Source organism: Mustelus asterias, chromosome 1 (genome assembly GCF_964213995.1).
Source record: "Mustelus asterias chromosome 1, sMusAst1.hap1.1, whole genome shotgun sequence".
Classification (NCBI taxonomy): Eukaryota; Metazoa; Chordata; class Chondrichthyes; order Carcharhiniformes; family Triakidae; genus Mustelus; species Mustelus asterias.
The window spans coordinates 40,486,275-40,506,410 of record NC_135801.1 but is presented as its reverse complement, the minus strand read 5'-3'; the positions used below and the strand labels follow the sequence as shown (position 1 = coordinate 40,506,410).

The 20,136-nt window shown below is 44.6% G+C and overlaps 1 protein-coding gene across 16 annotated transcripts in view; it reads left to right on the top strand.

Annotated features, from left to right (window-relative positions):
* The window catches only part of rapgef2b (Rap guanine nucleotide exchange factor 2b), a 446,795-nt gene that overhangs the window by 115,734 nt on the left and 310,925 nt on the right, over window positions 1-20,136 (top strand). For all 16 annotated transcript variants that reach the window (XM_078211679.1, XM_078211699.1, XM_078211662.1 and 13 more), the window contains exon 3: window positions 14,884-14,940. In XM_078211679.1, the coding sequence (XP_078067805.1) occupies window positions 14,884-14,940 (57 nt within the window). The remainder of the gene's footprint in view (window positions 1-14,883; window positions 14,941-20,136) is intronic.

Here is a 20,136-nt window from a genome sequence, read left to right as displayed (position 1 = left end):
CGACGCCCCTCTGCGGCCCCGCGACGCCCCTCTGCGGCCCCGCGACGCCCCTCTGCGGCCCCGCGACGCCCCTCTGCGGCCACGCGACGCCCCTCCCTCGACCCCGCGACGCCCCTCTGCGGCCACGCGACGCCCCTCCCTCGACCCCGCGACGCTCCTCCCTCGACCCCGCGACGCTCCTCCCTCGACCCCGCGACGCTCCTCCCTCGACCCCGCGACGCTCCTCCCTCGACCCCGCGACGCTCCTCCCTCGACCCCGCGACGCTCCTCCCTCGACCCCGCGACACTCCTCCCTCGACCCCGCGACGCTCCTCCCTCGACCCCGCGACACTCCTCCCTCGACCCCGCGACACTCCTCCCTCGACCCCGCGACACTCCTCCCTCGACCCCGCGACACTCCTCCCTCGACCCCGCGACACTCCTCCCTCGACCCCGCGACACTCCTCCCTCGACCCCGCGACACTCCTCCCTCGACCCCGCGACACTCCTCCCTCGACCCCGCGACACTCCTCCCTCGACCCCGCGACACTCCTCCCTCGACCCCGCGACACTCCTCCCTCGACCCCGCGACACTCCTCCCTCGACCCCGCGACACTCCTCCCTCGACCCCGCGACACTCCTCCCTCGACCCCGCGACACTCCTCCCTCGACCCCGCGACACTCCTCCCTCGACCCCGCGACACTCCTCCCTCGACCCCCGACACTCCTCCCTCGACCCCGCGACACTCCTCCCTCGACCCCGCGACACTCCTCCCTCGACCCCGCGACACTCCTCCCTCGACCCCGCGACACTCCTCCCTCGACCCCGCGACACCCCTCCCTCGCCCCCGCGACACCCCTCCCTCGCCCCGCGACTCCCCTCCCTCGACCCCGCGACACCCCTCCCTCGACCCCGCGACACCCCTCCCTCGACCCCGCGACACCCCTCCCTCGACCCCGCGACACCCCTCCCTCGACCCCGCGACACCCCTCCCTCGACCCCGCGACACCCCTCCCTCGACCCCGCGACACCCCCTCCCTCTCGACCCCGCGACACCCCCTCCCTCTCGACCCCGCGACACCCCCTCCCTCTCGACCCCGCGACACCCCCTCCCTCTCGACCCCGCGACACCCCCTCCCTCTCGACCCCGCGACACCCCCTCCCTCTCGACCCCGCGACACCCCCTCCCTCTCGACCCCGCGACACCCCCTCCCTCTCGACCCCGCGACACCCCCTCCCTCTCGACCCCGCGACACCCCCTCCCCTCGACCCCGCGACACCCCCTCCCCCTCGACCCCGCGACACCCCCTCCCCCTCGACCCCGCGACACCCCCTCCCCCTCGACCCCGCGACACCCCCTCCCCCTCGACCCCGCGACACCCCCTCCCCCTCGACCCCGCGACACCCCCTCCCCCTCGACCCCGCGACACCCCCTCCCCCTCGACCCCGCGACACCCCCTCCCCCTCGACCCCGCGACACCCCCTCCCCCTCGACCCCGCGACACCCCCTCCCCCTCGACCCCGCGACACCCCCTCCCCCTCGACCCCGCGACACCCCCTCCCCCTCGACCCCGCGACACCCCCTCCCCCTCGACCCCGCGACACCCCCTCCCCCTCGACCCCGCGACACCCCCTCCCCCTCGACCCCGCGACACCCCCTCCCTCTCGCCTGAAGAAGGTGCGAGGCCCTAAAAGCTTGTGCTGCCAAATGAACCTTTTGTACTTTATTTACAGTAAGACATCTCACAACACCAGGTTAAAGTCCAACAGGTTTATTTGGTAGCAAATACCATAAGCTTTCGGAGCACAGCTCCTTCTTACACCATACATCTGTACGTAGCCAGCTCTCCAGTTGCTCCCTGCAGAATGCAGGCTGGGAGTCTGACACACCCGCTTTTAATACCTCACCAGCTCTACCTATGAACTTTGTTTGAATCAACAATGCCCACATGGTCTGTGGCCATTTTATTTGTTTAGGTACTTGGTACCTTTTCAAGTGAAATGAAAAAGGATTCTACATCCTTCTCAGCAATGCTTGGACATAATTAAACAGATCCTCACCGAGCCATTGACTGTGAAGGTTTCGCTCTTGGTCACTGTCCTCGTCACTACTCCCGACCTTTACCTTTACCTCTGCCATTTTAGGTAGATGCTCACTTTTCAGTTCCAGTTTCTGACGTTCAAATTTTCTCTCTTTTTCGATTGCTTACTGAACATGCTTTGACTTTAAACACAGCAGCTGGAATTGTGGTGTCAGTGGAATTGGCTGCTAAAAAGGCTTCATAAATTGGTGCAGGAATGACAATCCACAAGTTGGGAACAGCGCATAAGAAGTCAAAACGGCAATAAGCATGTCATAAATGTGCCAAAATGGGCTATTCAGTGAATTAATGCTGGAGCAAAGATAGTAAATGCCAGAATTGTGGCAAAATGGGTCACATTGCAAACGCTTGTTGGACTTGGCCAGCTTCCCTGAGAAGAATATTCTGAAGAATAATCTAGGTACCTCCAAGAAGAACAACAAGTTGTATGCCACTAAAGGAATTTACACAATGGAAGAAAAGAATTACAACTGTGAAGAAGAGAATGTCAAGAAATATGATGAAGAGCTCCAGCTGAACATCTTATCCATACAGGGTGAACCACATTGATTCTGAGTGATTCCGATGTTACGTGGACAGCCAAATAGATGGAAGTGGTTACTGCTTCCGCTATATCTTTTATTCCTGAGACTACATACCAACAAAAGCTCAAGTAACTTCCTTTAAAACCAGCTGAGGTAATTTTAAGGCATGCATGGAAAAATCATATCGTTAAAATGTTGCATCATGGTCAATGTAGAGTTGAGTGGACAAACAGCGGAGTTACCTCTCCGTGTGGTCCGTACTTTTTCAGCAGTAGTAAATGATTATTGCAAATTTGTTCCTAACTTAACTATATTATTGAAGCCATTCCATAACAGTGAAACAGTGATGGGACTAGATAACAGATTGTGAGAAAGCATACACCGATGTCAAATATGCTTTGCAGAAGTCTGAAGTATTTTGCTTCACGTATTCTGACTAGTGCCGAATGTAACTATGCTCAGCTGGAAGAAGCACTGAGTATAATTTTTGGCATACAAAAGTTTCACCATTATTTATATGGTCGTTATTTCACATTAACTGATTTTTTGACCCTTAATTACTATTTTTGGGCCGTATGAAGGCTTACTTTCATTAGCTGCTAGTCGATTGCAAAGATGGTCACTGAGCTTATCTACACACGATATGAGTTATCACCATTCAGAGTGCCGTGCTAATGCTGATGGATTATCACACTTCGTTTCACCTATTGAGCAGATGCCACCAACTGGCTTTGTTAATATTCTTTACTTTTTTACTCGTAGACCATTTGTCTGTGACACCTTCTCAAGTTCAGAGATATACTAGAAATGAACCCATGATGGGGAAGTGATGGATATGATATTGAAGGGAACAATATTGGGAATGCATTGTATGCATCCTGGTTTGAAACTATATATGTCAATAAAGCTTGAATTAACCTTCTGAAGTGGATGTCCATTGTGGGGAATCCAAGTGATTATTCCTCCTTGTCTGCATGGAAGAGTTCTTGAGCCACTACATGAAGGACATCCTGTTATAATCCGGATGAAGGAATTAGCACATAGTTATTTTTGGTAGCTGGGTCTTGATGGTCAGGTTGAAGAAAAAGTAGGACAGCTTCAATCCTGTGCACGAATAAGAAATGCACTCCCATTGTCTCCTTTAAATTCTTGGGTGTGGCCTAAAATGCCATATTAATGATTGCAGGTAGATTTTGTTGATCCATTTGAGGGGTGCATGTTCATAGTCATAATTGAAGCACACTCAAAGTTGCCAGAAATGATCATGAGATCGACAATATCTGAACAAACCACTGAAAATCTTGAAGAAAATTTTGCAGGAATTGATAAATAAGAACAGATTGTTAGGAATAATGGTTCACAGTCTACTTCACAAGAGTTTGAAGATTATCTCAAAGTCATAGGAATAGAGTGGCTAGAGTGAATGTTGGACCCTTGGAGGACGAGAGGGGGGATTTAATAGTGGAAAACGAGGAAATGGCTGAGACTTTAAATAAGTTCTTTGTGTCGGTCTTCACGGTGGAAGACACAAATAGTTTACCGAATATTAGAGATCGAGAGTTGGTGGGAGGTGAGGTCCTTAATACAATTACTGTTACTAAAGAGGTAGTGCTTGGTAGACGAATGGGACTGAAGGTAGACAAGTCCCCGGGCCTGGATGGAATGCATCCCAGGGTACTGAAAGAAATGGCTGAGGTAATAGCAGATGCGTTAGTAGTTGTTCATCAAAATTTGCTGGAATCTGGGGTAGTGCCGGCTGATTGGAAAACAGCTACTATTACGCCGTTGTTTAAAAAAGGAAGTAGACAAAAGGCGGGTAACTACAGGCTGGTTAGCTTAACGTCCGTAGTTGGGAAGATGCTGCAGTCCATCATTAAAGAGGAAATAGCAGAGCACCTGGATAAGAATGGTTCGATCAAGCAGACACAGCATGGATTCATGAAGGGAAAGTCGTGTTTGACAAATTTACTGGATTTTTATGAAGATGTGACTAGTGTGGTTGACAGAGGGGAACCGGTGGATGTGGTGTTTTTAGATTTCCAGAAGGCATTCGATAAGGTGCCTCACAAAAGGTTGCTGCAGAAGATTGGGGTACATGGAGTTGGGGGTAAGGTGTTGGTGTGGATTGGGGATTGGCTATCTAACTGGAAGCAGAGAGTTGGAATAAATGGGTGCTTTTCTGGTTGGCAGTTGGTGACCAGTGGCGTGCCGCAGGGATCAGTGCTGTGTCCTCAACTGTTTACCATTTACATAGATGATCTGAAACAGAAACCCTACAGTACAGAAAGAGGCCATTCGGCCCATCGAGTCTGCACCGACCACAATCCCACCCAGGCTCTACTCCCATATCCCTACATATTTACCCAACTAATCCCTCTAACCTATGCATCTCAGGACACTAAGGGCAATTTTTAGCATGGCCAATCAACCTAACCCGCACATCTTTGGACTGTGGGAGGAAACCAGAGCACCCGGAGGAAACCCACGCAGACACGCTGGGAATCGAACCCAGGTCCCTGGAGCTGTGAAGCAGCAGTGCTAACCACTGTGCTACCGTGCCGCCCTGGAGGAGGGGACTGAGTGTAGGGTATCAAAGTTTGCGGATGACATGAAGATGAGTGGGAAAGCGAATTGCGTGGAGGACGTGGCAAGTCTGCAGAGAGATTTGGAGAGGCTGAGCGAGTGGGTGAGGATCTGGCAGATGGAATATAACATTGGCAAATGTGAGGTTATCCACTTTGGAAGAAATAATAGTAAATTGGAATATTATTTAAATGGAAAAAAATTACATCATGCTACTGTGCAGAGGGACCTGGGGGTCCTTGTGCACGAATCGCAAAAACTCAGTCTGCAGGTGCAGCAGGTAATCAAGAAGGCGAATGGAATGTTGGCCTTTATTGCGAGGGGGATAGAGTATAAAAGCAGGGAGGTCTTGCTGCAACTATACAAGGCACTGGTGAGGCCGCAACTGGAGTACTGTGTGCAGTTTTGATCCCCTTATTTGCGAAAGGATATATTGGCCTTGGAGGGAGTGCAGAGAAGGTCCACCAGGTTGATACCGGAGATGAGGGGTGTAGTTTATGAGGAGAGATTGAACAGATTGGATCTGTACTCGTTGGAGTTTAGAAGGCTGAGGGGTGATCTTATAGAGACATATAAGATAATGAAGGGGCTGGATAGGGTAGAGGTAGAGAGATTCTTTCCACTTAGAAGGGAAACCAGAACTAGAGGGCACAGTCTCAAAATAAGTGGGGGCCGGTTCAGAACAGAGTTGAGGAGGAACTTCTTCTCTCAGAGGGTAGTGAATCTCTGGAATTCTCTGCCCATTGAAGTGGTGGAGGCTACCTCGTTGAATATGTTTAAATCACAGGTAGATAGATTTCTGATCGATAAGGGAATTAAGGGATATGGGGAGCAGGCGGGTAAGTGGAACTGATTCGCTTCAGATCAGCCATGATCTTGTTGAATGGCGGGGCAGGCTCGAGGGGCTAGATGGCCGACTCCTGCTCCTATTTCTTATGTTCTTATGTTCTTATATGGAATTCAGCATATAAAATTTGCACCTTATCATCCATCAACCAATGGATTAGTTGAAAGAGTCTTACAATCCTTGAAACTTTCCTTAAAAGCTTAAGGTGAGCAAAGATTGTTATCACAACATGTGAAAAATCTTTTGGTATCTTTTAGAAACACTACTCAGGTCTGAGGTCACGTACAAACCGACTCAAGAACAGCTTCTTCCCTGCCGTCAAGACTTTTGAATGGACCTACCTTGCATTAAGTTGATCTTTCTCTGCACCCTAGCTATGACTGTAACACTACATTCTGCACTCTCTCGTTTCCTTCTCTTTGAACAGTATGCTTTGTATAGCGTACAAGAAATAATACTTTTCATCGTATGCTAATATGTGCAACCATAATAAATCAAATCAAATGATAAATCAAATCAAAGTATAGAAGTTACTTCTATCCAACCATAGTTAAGATTACATCATGCATACGTAAGGGTATAATGTCCAATTAAAACTTGTGCATGTTATATCGTCAAGAAATGATAGCTATATCTCTGACCAATGGTATCTCAACCGCCCTGTCCAGTGCTCCTTGTTCTAATGGGCACACATGAACTGCAGCTGCACATCATTCAACAAGATGGTCCTCAACCCTTATCTGGGCTTACTTTGATCAAAGCCTGTAATTTGCACATAGCTTTGACTGTGTAACTGAGGTTCAGCTTGCAGCGTGTGATTTTTAACCCTTTCAAGCATCAACAACAATCTGAAGTTGCTAAATGAGAAGTGACGGCAAAATAGTGTTCATTTCAACAAGGAGATTGAGTGTTAGCACTAATTATGCCACAAGTAAGAAATTGGTACCTGCCCTGCCCAGTTTTAGCAAAAACAGGTCCAATTTCTGAAGAATAACTAGTTTGGCGATGTCATGCTGACCAATTGTCATCTTGAAATGATTTTTCAGAATCGTCTCCATACGTACCAACTTCTTTAGTCCCTAGTGTTTGGAATGCTACTATGGAAAACTTAGTTTAATCTCAGTTGCCTGATGATTGTATCTATGCTAATATATCTCATGAGATTGATGTAGAATTAGTTCTAAGAGAAGAAGTGTCTGCTGAAATTCCAAATCATGCGTAAAGGGTCTTGGACAGACAAATTCCAGAATGATGTATTCAACCAAAGAGTGGTAGACTTTCTTATTACCAGTGTATAATAGTTAATGGTATAGTCTCCTGTGTCTGGAATAGTATTGAGCTTATGTATGACATTGTAGTAATTTGTTGCCCTGACCACAGAAATAAAGGGGAAGGAATGTTATATAGTTACGTAATTGCATGATTGCTTTAAGAGCAGGTTATGATTTGATGGTAATATCATTGATGTTGTACAGGTTCCTGCTTTTAGCTTGTTTGCTCTCTGTTGAGGCAAGAACTCCAGAATAAACTTGTGTGTTAGCTTGAATCTATGTGTGAAAATCGCATCTTTTCTTTTTTTCTTTAAAATCCATAACCCCTCATATAGCTAAGACGCGCACCCATGTCTCCCACTCCTGCACACGCCCCCACATCTCCCTCTCTCGCACACTCACCCACATAACCCTCTGTCACAGACACATGTCTCCATCTCTTGCACACAAACACGTCTTCCTCTCTAACACACAAGCCCACGCCTCCCTCTCTCACACATGTAACCATGACTCGCTGTTTCTCAAACGCACCCACGACTCCCCCTCTCTCACACACACGCACCCACGACTCCCTCTCTCTCACACACGCACCCACAACTCACTCCCTCACACATACGCACTCACGACTCCCTCTCTTACGCATGCACCCACGATTCCCTCTCTCGCACACGTACCCACGACTCCCTCTCTCGCACACGCACCCCGCGACTCCCTCTCTCGCACACACACCCCGCGACTCCCTCTCTCGCACACGCACCCCGCGACTCCCTCTCTCGCACACGCACCCCGCGACTCCCTCTCTCGCACACGCACCCCGCTACTCCCTCTCTCGCACACGCACCCCGCTACTCCCTCCCTCTCGCACACACCCCACGACTCCCACTCTCGCACACACACCCCGCGACTCCCTCTCTCGCACACGAACCCTGCTACTCCCTCTCTCGCACACGCACCCCGCTACTCCCTCTCTCGTACACGCACCCCGCTACTCCCTCTCTCACACACGCACCCCGCTACTCCCTCTCTCGCACACGCACCCTGCTACTCCCTCTCTCACACACGCACCCCGCTACTCCCTCTCTCGCACACGCACCCTGCTACTCCCTCTCTCGCACACGCACCCCGCTACTCCCTCTCTCACACACGCACCCCGCTACTCCCTCTCTCGCACACGCATCCCGCTACTCCCTCTCTCGCACACGCACCCGCTACTCCCTCTCTCGCACACGCACCCCGCTACTCCCTCTCTCGCACACGCACCCCGCTACTCCCTCTCTCGCACACGCACCCCACTACTCCCTCTCTCGCACACGCACCCCGCTACTCCCTCTCTCGCACACGCACCCCGCTACTCCCTCTCTCGCACACGCACCCCGCTACTCCCTCTCTCGCACACGCACCCCGCTACTCCCTCTCTCGCACACGCACCCCACTACTCCCTCTCTCGCACACGCACCCCGCTACTCCCTCTCTCGCACACGCACACCGCTACTCCCTCTCTCGCACACGCACCCCGCTCTGACCCCTCAGCTTGGAGACCCACTCTTCCCATCACTCTGCTGTCCACACTGAGAAAGCCTGTCTCTGATTGGACAAGGAGCTTTGCAGAATATTTGAAATATTACAAATTTGCCTACCTGCCACTTGGGAGGTTCACCCCAGTTTGATTAAATTATATGCTCAATCTTAAATTGGAGCTTGAATCCACCGTCTCTCACTCAGAGATAAAGTTCTGCCACTGGCAGAATTGACTCTTAGAATCCTGGTGTCTTGTCATCAATGAATGTTGAAAGTGTATGCTGTTCCTCAGAACTGAAATGTAAGCAAGCTCCTTATGGAAGTGGAAAGAAAGTCAAGGGGATGAAAGCAGTCAGTAAATACTTCAGTCATGGAAAAGTAATAGATTGAACAATGTGCAAAGTGCTTCATGAAGAAAACTGTTTCTGATCGTCCTTATGAAAATTAAAAGACATGAGATCAAAACAACAGACAATAAGTAACATGATGTGAAGCCCACACAGAGAAATTTAAAAATGAGGTTGGGGGAAAGTGGGAGATTGAGGGAGAAGGATGCATGTGATTTGAAGTGAAAGAGGGAAATGTTGGAAACACAAGTTAAATTACATTACCGAAAAGAGCATGGGCTAACAACCTAAATGTAGAATTCCCCACTTGAGATGTGTTGCATCCTGCACAGTCTCAACAAAGTTCATCTTTCACTTTCACCGCTTGCTGATATTGCCTAAGAGGTTTCCCATCATGCAACAAATCTGACATTTTCTTCTTGGACCTGACCATCTTTATTTCTTTTGATCATATCATTGAGAACTGCATTGGTGATATCTGTGACATCAGCTGTTTTGGCTTCTCTATTCCCCTTGACTCATTATTCATCTAACTCCTCTGAAATGTATTCTTAATTCTAACCCAGTTAGCTTAATCAAACCCCTCTCCCCATTTTGTTATTTCTGTCTGAGACTCTGGTATTGGACTTTGTATAAAAAGTAAAGGGACTAAAAACAGACAGTCCTCTCGATCTGATGGCTCACATCCTAGTCTTTGAAAAGAGGTGGCCGCAGAGTTTGCAGATTGGAATTGCATTGGATCTTCCAGCTTTGCCCAGATTCTTGAACTGTTCCCATGGATTGGAAGGCAGAAAACATAACCTTCCTGTTCAAGAAAGGAGGGAGAGAGAAAACAGGGAACTGAAAGCTTGTTATATTGTGTTTGTTAGAAGGGGAAATGCTAACATCTGTTAAGGATTTGATAATGGCACTTAAAAAAATCACAATTATTTATGATCTGTGCTGTGTGGAGTCAACATTGATTTATGAAAGGGAAATTGTTTTTAATAAACCTTTTGGGGTTTTTTGAGGTAATGACAAATAGGATGGAAAATAGGAACCAGTGGAGGTAGTTAACTTTGATTTTCAAAAGCATTGGACAAGACGACAAACACGGTCATTATATGGAATTAGAGCCCAAGGAATATGGGGTAATTATTTAGTGTGAACTGAGGTTTGATTAATGCACAGAAATGGGGCATTTTTGAGATGGCAGGTTGTAACTAGGGAGGTACTGCAATGATCAGTGTTCGAGTCTATCTATTTACAATCTATGTCAATGACTTAAATGAAAGAACCTAATTTAGATATTCAAGTTTGCTGCTGATAGAAAGTTAGATAGAAAAGAAGTAGTAAGGACGCAGACTGCAAAACGATTTAGGCAGGTGCAGTAAGTAGGCAGGAAGGTGGCAAATGGAATATGAAGAAATGCGAATTTATTGGCAAGAAAAATAGAGAAGTAGAATATTTTTTCAAATGTTGAGGGACTAGGAAATGTTGACATTTGGAGGGACCTGGGTGTCCTTGTACACAAATCACAAAGTTGGTTTGCAAGTATAGCAAACAATTGGGAAAGCATGTGGTATATGAATTTTCATTACAATGGGGCTGGAGTTTAAGAGTAAATATGTCTTGCTACAACTGTATTGACACTGATGTGACTGTCCTTGGAGTAGAGTCGTAGAGGTCTACAGCCCAGCAAAGGTCCTTCGGCCCATCCCATCTGTGCTAGTCAAAAGCAACCACCAAACTGTTCTAATCCCATTTTCCAGCACTTAGCCTTTATGTCTTGGCATTGCAAGTGCACATCTAAATACTACTTAAATGTCATGAGGGTCTCTGCCTCCACCACCCTTTCAGGCAGTGAGTTTAGACTCTCACCACCCTCCAGAATAAAAAGTTTTTGTTCCTGTCCTCTCTAAACCTCCTGCCTCTTACCGTAAATCTGTGCCTCCTGGTCATTGATTCCTCCGTAAGAAGTCTTACAACACCAGGTTAAAGTCCAACAGGTTTATTTGGCAGCACAAGCTTTCGGAGTCTCGCTCTTTCTTCAGCAAGACTCCGAAAGCTTGTGCTGCCAAATAAACCTGTTGGACTTTAACCTGGTGTTGTGAGACTGCTTACTGTGTTTACCCCAGTCCAATGCCGGCATCTCCACATCACTGATTCCTCTACTAGGGGAAATGTCTACTTTTATCTGTGCCTCTCGTAATCTTTTACATCGCAATCATGTCCCCCCTCAGTCTCCTCTGCTCCAAGAAATACAATCCCAGCCTATCCAATCTCTCAAAACTAAAACTCTGCAGCCAAGCATCATCCTGGTAAATCTCCTCTGCATCCATTTCAGTGCTATCACATCCCTCTTATGTGGATTCCAGAGCTGCACACAATAGCTGTCACCTAACCAATGTTTTATAACCTCCCTGCTTTTAAACTCTATGCCTCGGCTGATAAAGACAAGTATACCAAATGCCTTCTTAACCACTTTATCCACCTGCTATTTTAAGGGACATGCACGCCAAGGTCCTTCTAATCCTCAGTACTTCCCAGGATCCTGCAGCCCATCATGTATTTCCTTGCCTTGTTTGTCCTGCTCACGTACAGCACCTCACTCTTATCTGGATTGAATTCCATTTGCCATTGATCAGCCCATCTGACCAGTCCGTCAATATCCTGTAATCTAAGGCTATCTTCTTCATGATTTATCACCCCACCAATTTTCGTATCATCTGCAAACTTACTGATCAACCCTGCTACATTCAAGCCTAAATCATTTATATAAACCACAAACAGCAAGGGCCCCAACAGTGAAACCTGTGGGCCTCCACTAGACATAGACTTTCAGTCAGAAAAACAGTCTTTGATCATCACTCTCTTCACCTGCCACTCAGCCAATTCTGGATCCAATTTGCCAAATTTCCTTGGATCCCATGGGTTCTTACCTTCGCTATCAGTCGCCCATGAGGGACCTTATCAAAAGTCTTGCTGATGCTCAAGTAGACTGCATCAAAAGGAGAGCCCTCATCTATACACCTGGTCATCTCTTTGAAAAATTTGATCAAGTTTGTCAGACATGACCTCTCCTTAACAAAACCATACTGACTGTTCTTGAGTAATTCTTGCCTGTCCAAATGCAGATTAATTCTGACTCTCAGAATTGCTTCTAATAGTACTATTCACCATTTTAGTCTTCTTGTCTAGGGAAAGATGGCCTTGGTTCAAAAGGAGTGAGACAAAGGTTTATCTTTCTCTGATACCTAGGATGATGGGATTATCCCATGAGGAGAGACCTAGTAGGCTAGGCCTACATTCATTCACTGGAGTCCAGAAGAATGAAAGGTGATTAACACAAAATTCTTAAGGGGCTTTACAGATACTGGAAGCATGTTTGATTGATTGATTTATTATTATTGTCACATGTATTAACATACAGTGAAAAGTATTATTTCTTGCACGCTATACAGACAAAGCATACCGTTCATACAGAAGGAAACGAGAGAGTGCAGAATGTAGTGTTACAGTCATAGCTAGGGTGTAGAGAAAGATCAACTTAATGCAAGGTAAGTCCATTCAAAAGTCTGACAACAGCAGGGAAGAAGCTGTTCTTGAGTTAGTTGGTACGTGACCTCAGACTTTTGTATCTTTTTCCTGACGGAAGAAGATGGAAGAGAGAATGTCCGGGGTGCATGGGGTCCTTAATTATGCTGGCTGCTTTGCTGAGGCAGCGGAAGTATAGATAGAGTCAATGGATGGGAGGCTGGTTTGCGTGATGGATTGGGCTACATTCATGACCTTTTGTAGTTTCTTGCGGTCTTGGGCAGAGCAGGAACCATACCAAGCTGTGATACAACCAGAAAGAATGCTTTCTGTGGTGCATCTGTAAAAGTTGGTGACATGCCAAATTTCCTTAGTCTTCTGAGAAAGTAGAGGCATTGGTGGGCTTTCTTAACTATAGTGTCGGCATGGGAGGACCAGGACAGGTTGTTGGTGATCTGAAAACTTGAAGCTCTCGACCCCTTTCTACTTTGTCCCTCTGGCTGATGAGTCTAGAATTAGGGTAAGGAGCTCACCATATCGGACTTGGATGGGGAGATATTTCAGCACTCTCGAAGGTTGTGAATCTGTGGAATCCTCTACTGGGGGCTGTGGATGCCCAGTCATTGAGTATATTCAAGTCAGAAATTGACAGATTTTTGGATACGAAGGGGATCAAGGGATATGGGGATTGTGCAAGAAGAAGCTGTATGTTGGCTAGAAGATTAGCCATAATCTTATTGAACAAACCAAATGGCTCACTCCTGGGTGAATTTCTTGCGCACCAGCCAACAGAATTCCACAGCTACCTGGATTATGCTTCACTCCACCCTGCTTCCTGTCTCTTTCCCTGTTTTTACATCTTGATTGCATCTTCACCAATGTCAGCAGCGTTTGCAGTAGAGTTGCTTCTGTGTTCTTTTTTCCTTTAACTGAAATTTCCTGTAGCCATGCTTTATGGTTCATTGGTAATGCCTTCATTGTTTTCCTCTGCTTTCACTTATTCTTCTTAAGACAAAGAAAGAGTGTTAAGTTCTAATCATAGCATTTACCAGGTCCATCTTAAATCACATACGTGATTCCATTGTCTAGCACGTATGTAGAATGGAATCTTGGAATTATTTCCCAGATGATTATCCATTTTTCTTCTGAAGGCCTTGATTGAATCTGCCTCCATCACACCATTAGGCGGTGCATTCCAAATCTTAAACACTTGTTAATCCCATTTTACCTCCCCTCTTCACTTGCCAGAGTATCAGCTCCTTTTGAGGTTTGCTTGTTCATTACTCCAGTAACTGCAGCAACTATAATACTCATTCACCTCCAGTTCCACAAACGCAATCTCAACAAGAGACCGCAATTAACATGTACTTTCTCTAATTGAATTGGTGTTTATAGTAAATCGCCAAATGCAGATAAATTATTTGTTTTTCTAAATTTCTCTATTCTATCCAGAGTATTTCATCTTTGTTGTGGGTATTCTGGCTGAACATGAAATTATTTTAATTTTGTGACTGTGGATTTGATCTGTCTCAATCCAAGGAGAGGCAGTTGTCCTCTGGATGTGGACTCTAGTCAGGTTTCAGTTTTTTTCCTAGTCACCGTCATAACCTTACCTTTTACTTGCATTGGCTTTCCTAAATCGTTTCACTATTTTAGTTTTCTGTACATTCACTTCTTGTGTCTCTTCATTGCCTCGCACAAGTGATCTTTTTCCTCGCACAAGTGATCTTTTTCCTCGCACAAGTGATCTTTTTCCTCGCACAAGTGATCTTTTTCCTCGCACAAGTGATCTTTTTCCTCGCACAAGTGATCTTTTTCCTCGCACAAGTGATCTTTTTCCTCGCACAAGTGATCTTTTTCCTCGCACAAGTGATCTTTTTATATAAGGTTTATACTTTAACATTAACATTGTCTTGGTGATCAGACCACCAACTGTTCTTTTTTCCCCTTTCCACCCCAAAAGACCTTGCTTAACTAAGAAAGGATATGTACCTGAAAAAGATGCTGATTGGCTTGCTGTGTATTTTCACTGCTTTCTGCTTTACACCTAAAATTAAATGTTACTTTCCTGATGGTAATTATAGTAAATAATGGAATGTTTACTTTGACAATATTGTCCTACATTATTTGACAGAAAAATATTGAAAGATTAATTGGAGTTTGAGTGTGACCAAAAATACATTTTTCTGTTTCAGATTAATGTGTGAAACTGTCAGATATGAAAGACATGAAGCAAATGAAGTCCTATACTAGTAAGTCAATGCATTTATATTTCGACATGTTGGTCAACGTGCATGATTTATAAGCTATAACTTTTAACTGTATAATCCTGCTGTAAGGAAGGGGCCTGAAAGAAGCTTTGGCTGTTTACTACTAAATACAAATTTCAGATAACATCTTTGACATTAGATACATTGAGCCTGCACCAACAACAATCCCACCCAGGCTCTACCCCCTTAACCCCATATTTTACTCTGCTAGTCCCTCTGACACTAAGGGGCAATTTAACATGGCCAATCAACCTAACCAGCATATTTTTGGAGTGTGGGAAGAAACCGGAGCACCCGGAGGAAACCCACGCAGACATAGGGAGAACATGCAAACTCCACACAGACAGTTACCTGAAGCTGGAATTGAACCCGGGTCCCTGGTGTTGTGAGGCAACAGTGCTAACCACTGTGCCTTACTAAAGTCCATGTAGACAACATCCACCTTTCCCTCATCAATCATTCTTGTCACTTCCTCAAAAAACAGTCAAGTTGGTGAGAAATTACTTTCCCTGCACAAAACCATGCTGCCTACCGCTAACAAGTCCATTCACTGCCAAGTCCGAATAAATCCTGTTTCTTAGAAGCTTCTCCAACAGTTTCTCCACCACTGACTTCAGGTTCATCGGCCTGTAATTAGCTAGAAGATCTCTGTTTCCCTCCTTAAACAAAGGAACAACATTGGCCGTTCTCCAGTCCTCTGGAATCTCACCTGTGGCCAAAGAGGATACAAAGATATCTGTTAAGGCCCCAGCTAATTCCTCCCTTGCCTCCCACAGTATCCTGGGACAGATCCCATCTGGCTTTGGGGACTTGTCTACCCTAATGCATTTTAAGACACCCAACACTTTCTCCTTCATTATATTGACCTTTCCAAGAGTATTCACACACCATTCCCTAACTTCAACATCCCTCATGTCCCTCTCTTTGGTGAATACTGATGCAAAGTACTCATTAAGGATCTCACCCAATTCCTCTGGTTCCACACACAACCTCCCTCCTTTATTCTTGACTGGGCCTACTCTTTCCCTAGCTAGCCTCTTGCTCCTAATATATGTATAAAATGCTTTGGTATTCTCCTTAACTCTGCTGGCCAAGGACATTTCATTGCCCCTTTTAGTCCTCCTAACTCCCCGTTTGAGCTTCTTCCTACTTTCTCTATATTCTTCAAGGGATTTATCTGTTTTTAGTTGCCTAGACCTTAGTATGCTTCCTTTTTTTTTGACTAAGCTGACAATTTCCCAACTCTTGCCATTCCTGTCCATCATTTTCACAGGAACATGCCTGTCCTGCACTCTAATCAACTAGTCTTTAAAAGACTCCCACATGTCAGATGTGGATTTACCCTCAAATAGCCACTGCCAATCTACATTCTCCAATTCTTGTCTAATTCAGTTATAGTTGGCCCTCCCCCAATTTAACACCTTCACTGAGGACCATTCTTGTCTTCATTCTTAAGTATCTGAAAACTTACAGAATTACGATCACTGTTCCCAAAATGCACCCCCATTGAAACTTTGATCACCTGTCCAGGCTTATTGCCCAACACCAGGTCCAGTTTGGCCCCCCCCTCTCTTGTTGGACTATCCACATACTGTTTCAAAAACTCATCCTGGACCTACCTAACAAATTGCTTCCAATCCAAACCCCCAGCACTAAGGGAGTCCCAGTCAATATGGCGGAAGTTAAAATCACCCACCACAACAACTCTGTTATTTTCACATCTTTTCAGAATCTGACTACATATCTGTTCCTCCATCTTCAGTTGGGAGGTCTGTAGTGCAATCACGGCACTGTGATTGCACCCTGAATTTTTAATTTAAGAGCTTCCATCTTTGAGGAGGCTTCACATCCAACAGCTTACTCTGGAAACTCTGCTCATATTTTGACAGGTGTGACAAACATTCCACATATGGAACTATATTGTTGCTAAAAACGAATTAGTTCTTCCTTGGACCATTAGTTTTTGAGATTTATTTTTATTTTCCCATTCCAACCTTCTTATAGCACCACCTGTTTTCCTGAATATCCTGTGTTTTTAAGAAAAAGGATGAGGTGAGAAAAACATGAAAAGAAATTGGAGACTTGCATGAACAAGATAGTGCAGAAAAATGAGGTTAAATATTTTTAGTTGCATAGATATACTGTTACCAGAATGAAGAGAAAGACTTACAAAATTTGCTCTACTGAGGTAGCTAATGGTCAGAACCTGACAGTTGGCATAGAAAAATTGAATGGGAGATGTTGACAGCTACCCGCAAAGATAGATATTGACATGACAAATTCAAAATTGTGACAAGTGGAAGGTTTGTGGACAGGAAATGTTTACCATGTGCAATATTATAAATTATTTGTAAATTTTTAAAAAAATCTCCTTTGCCCGTATGTTTTTAAAATTACTGTATAGCTTAACCACAGGCACTTGGGAGAAAAGAATTTTGGCTAACTGCTGTGACCATATTAGGAATAGTGTGCATTGCTGAGTCAAGGAGACAACAAGTATATTGCTGGCTCCTGTTGTGAGGCTCCTGTTCTATATATTGGAATGGTTATGCATGGAGATAACAAAGGCACAGATGAGGATTTCAGCAAATGACAAAATGAGGTGTGGGTAGAGTCAGATGATAAAGAAATATAAGTGGTTGGTCTGAGTGATGGAGTTGATATGTGTTGATATAGTTACATGAACTAACAAGGTCACATGATAGAGCAACAGATTTTTAAAAATAATACATCTGACTAAATAAAGCCCTTTTGACTTACAGAAAATAGTCAATTAAGTAAGTTAACAAACTTAACAGTCTTTAAAATCATTACCGGAGGTAATGTGTTTGCCTTTGCTTGTTAGTCAGTTGTCTGTTAAAACAATACATCTCAAAAACTAATGATCCAAGAAAGAACTGATTAGTTTGTGGTGACAATGCACATCCGCAATGTGGTTTTTTTTAAAGGATCCATTAACACTGCGAGATGGGTGGATTATCTCTGCTGCTGTGGTGCAGTTTGTTACATCTGTCAAAATGTAAGCAGAGTTTTCAGAGTAGGTTGTTGGATATGATTGGTTTGAAGTTTCCTCAGTGAGATGGAAGCTCTTGAATGAAACATTTTTTTCAGTTCTGTAGTTACAGAGCATGAGACAAGAAGGCAGAGAAGTCCCAAGAAAGAGCTGAGTAATTGTAATCACATTGAGTTAATACAATGTGGCAGAAATATGTGTTCTGTTGACTTGCATGAATGTTTTGAAAGTTTGACACCATCCTAGGACAAAGCAGTCTATTTTATCGACACCCAATCCAGTCACTCCTTCCACCACTAATGCACAGTGGCAGTAATGTATACCATCCACAAGATAAATTACAACAACTTACCAAGCTTATTTCAACAGCACCTTCCCATCCCATGACCCCCTACCATCTAGAAGGACAAGGGCAGGAAATGTATGAGAACACCACTTCCATGTTTCCCTCCAAGCTGCTGCCATCCCATGAAAGAGAGGGAATAAAATGGATAAGGGAGTGGGTTTGGAAGGAAGTAAGGTGGCATGAGTGGTGCAGAATTGGTTGAAAATTGGAATAGAGAGGCCAGATGAAATGACGCAGTCGTTTGGTGTCCATGAAAGCAAATAGTGGAGTTTATTTGAAGAGAGAGGAAGGAAAGAATATCTTTCTGAAAAAGTTGGTGTTGGGGTATCCAGAACTGTAAATAACAATAATTTTAATAGAGACGCATCAGATTTGTTACAAATTATTTGAATAAAAATATATTGGAAGAGTCTGGGGAGAGACCAAAGTGTGAATAATGATCCACACTGCTAATGAGGCGCTTTGAGCAAGGTAGGTGATGGAAAAATACCATGATGGTATGGATGGTTTAGTAAATGACAAGATGTCATCAATTTTCTGTGGGTGTTTTAGAGTGAGGCTTATGAATTAAATTGCTGTTCTTGGGTCGATCATTGAAACTGTACAAAGTGGTCCGTCATTAACCGGAATCTTAGTTTGGCAATCTATTTGTCTTTTATTTTCCTAAACATGCTTTGTTTTGTTGTGTAGAAACTCCCTGTTTTCTTGAAGTTGTGTGACTTTGCAATGTTAAGAATGAAAAAGCTAACACTAACCTGAAGACTGAATCTGCTTAATAGTTTCCTCAGAGTGAGTACCCTATTGTGAGGGGAAGTATTTCTGACCCCTGGTAAATTCAGCTATGCTGAGCTGACAAATGTTTGCAATTTACTAATGGATGCTCAAATGCATACTTGTGGTCCAGTGACCCTTTTGATCCCTGTTTCAGTTTTGTAATAAGAAAAGGTGAGGCAACTTTAGATGAGCAGTTCTAAAGGGAACTGGATAAAAATTACTTTATTCACAGCAGTTTTTTTGTAATTTATAAATGGTTATCAATTTGATACTAAATGTATACATTAATTAAATTACCTTTCTTTTAGTAAACTTTTGAAGTGAAAGGTCAGCTGGCGCATATTATTTTGGAATGTGGTTCCTTTCCTTGAGGTTAAATTGTAATGAAAATTGATCGGAATAAATTAGATTTTAAAAATTACCCAATTGCTGGTTTATCAGGATGGTTCATAAATGTGTTAAGATTATTAAGATATTTAATTTATTGTATTGTCCCACAAATAAAAGTTAGCTAATCTTTCGGAAAATGGAAACCTATTTGGAGAAAAAGTGCTGCTTTTTTTCCCATTTAAATAATTGATACCAGCTTATTGTTTTTAAGAAGAGTCACATGGGCTTGAAACATTAACTCTGTTTTTCTCTCCAAAGATGCTGCCAGACCTGCTGAAATTTTCCAGCGTTTTCTGTTTTAATTATTGTTTTTAACCTCTGGTTATTTGAGTTTGATGACCCAATTTAGCCTTGCTTAATCAAAAGCATTTATATAGTTACTTCATTTTCCCTTCATTTTGTCAATAAGAGTATATACTGAGATTATAGAAAAAGAGCAGTATGATCAAATAATTTAAAGATTTATCTTTCAGTTTGGTTCTGTGCCTGTGGAACCATTACAACAGCGCATTTGATCACATGCTATTCTGAAAATACTTCAGCTCATTCTCAGTTTCTTTGATGAATAGCCAATCAAATTACCAATTACATAAAAACATAGAAAATAAGAGTATAAGTAGACCATTTGGTCCCTTGAGCCTGCTCCACCTTTCAA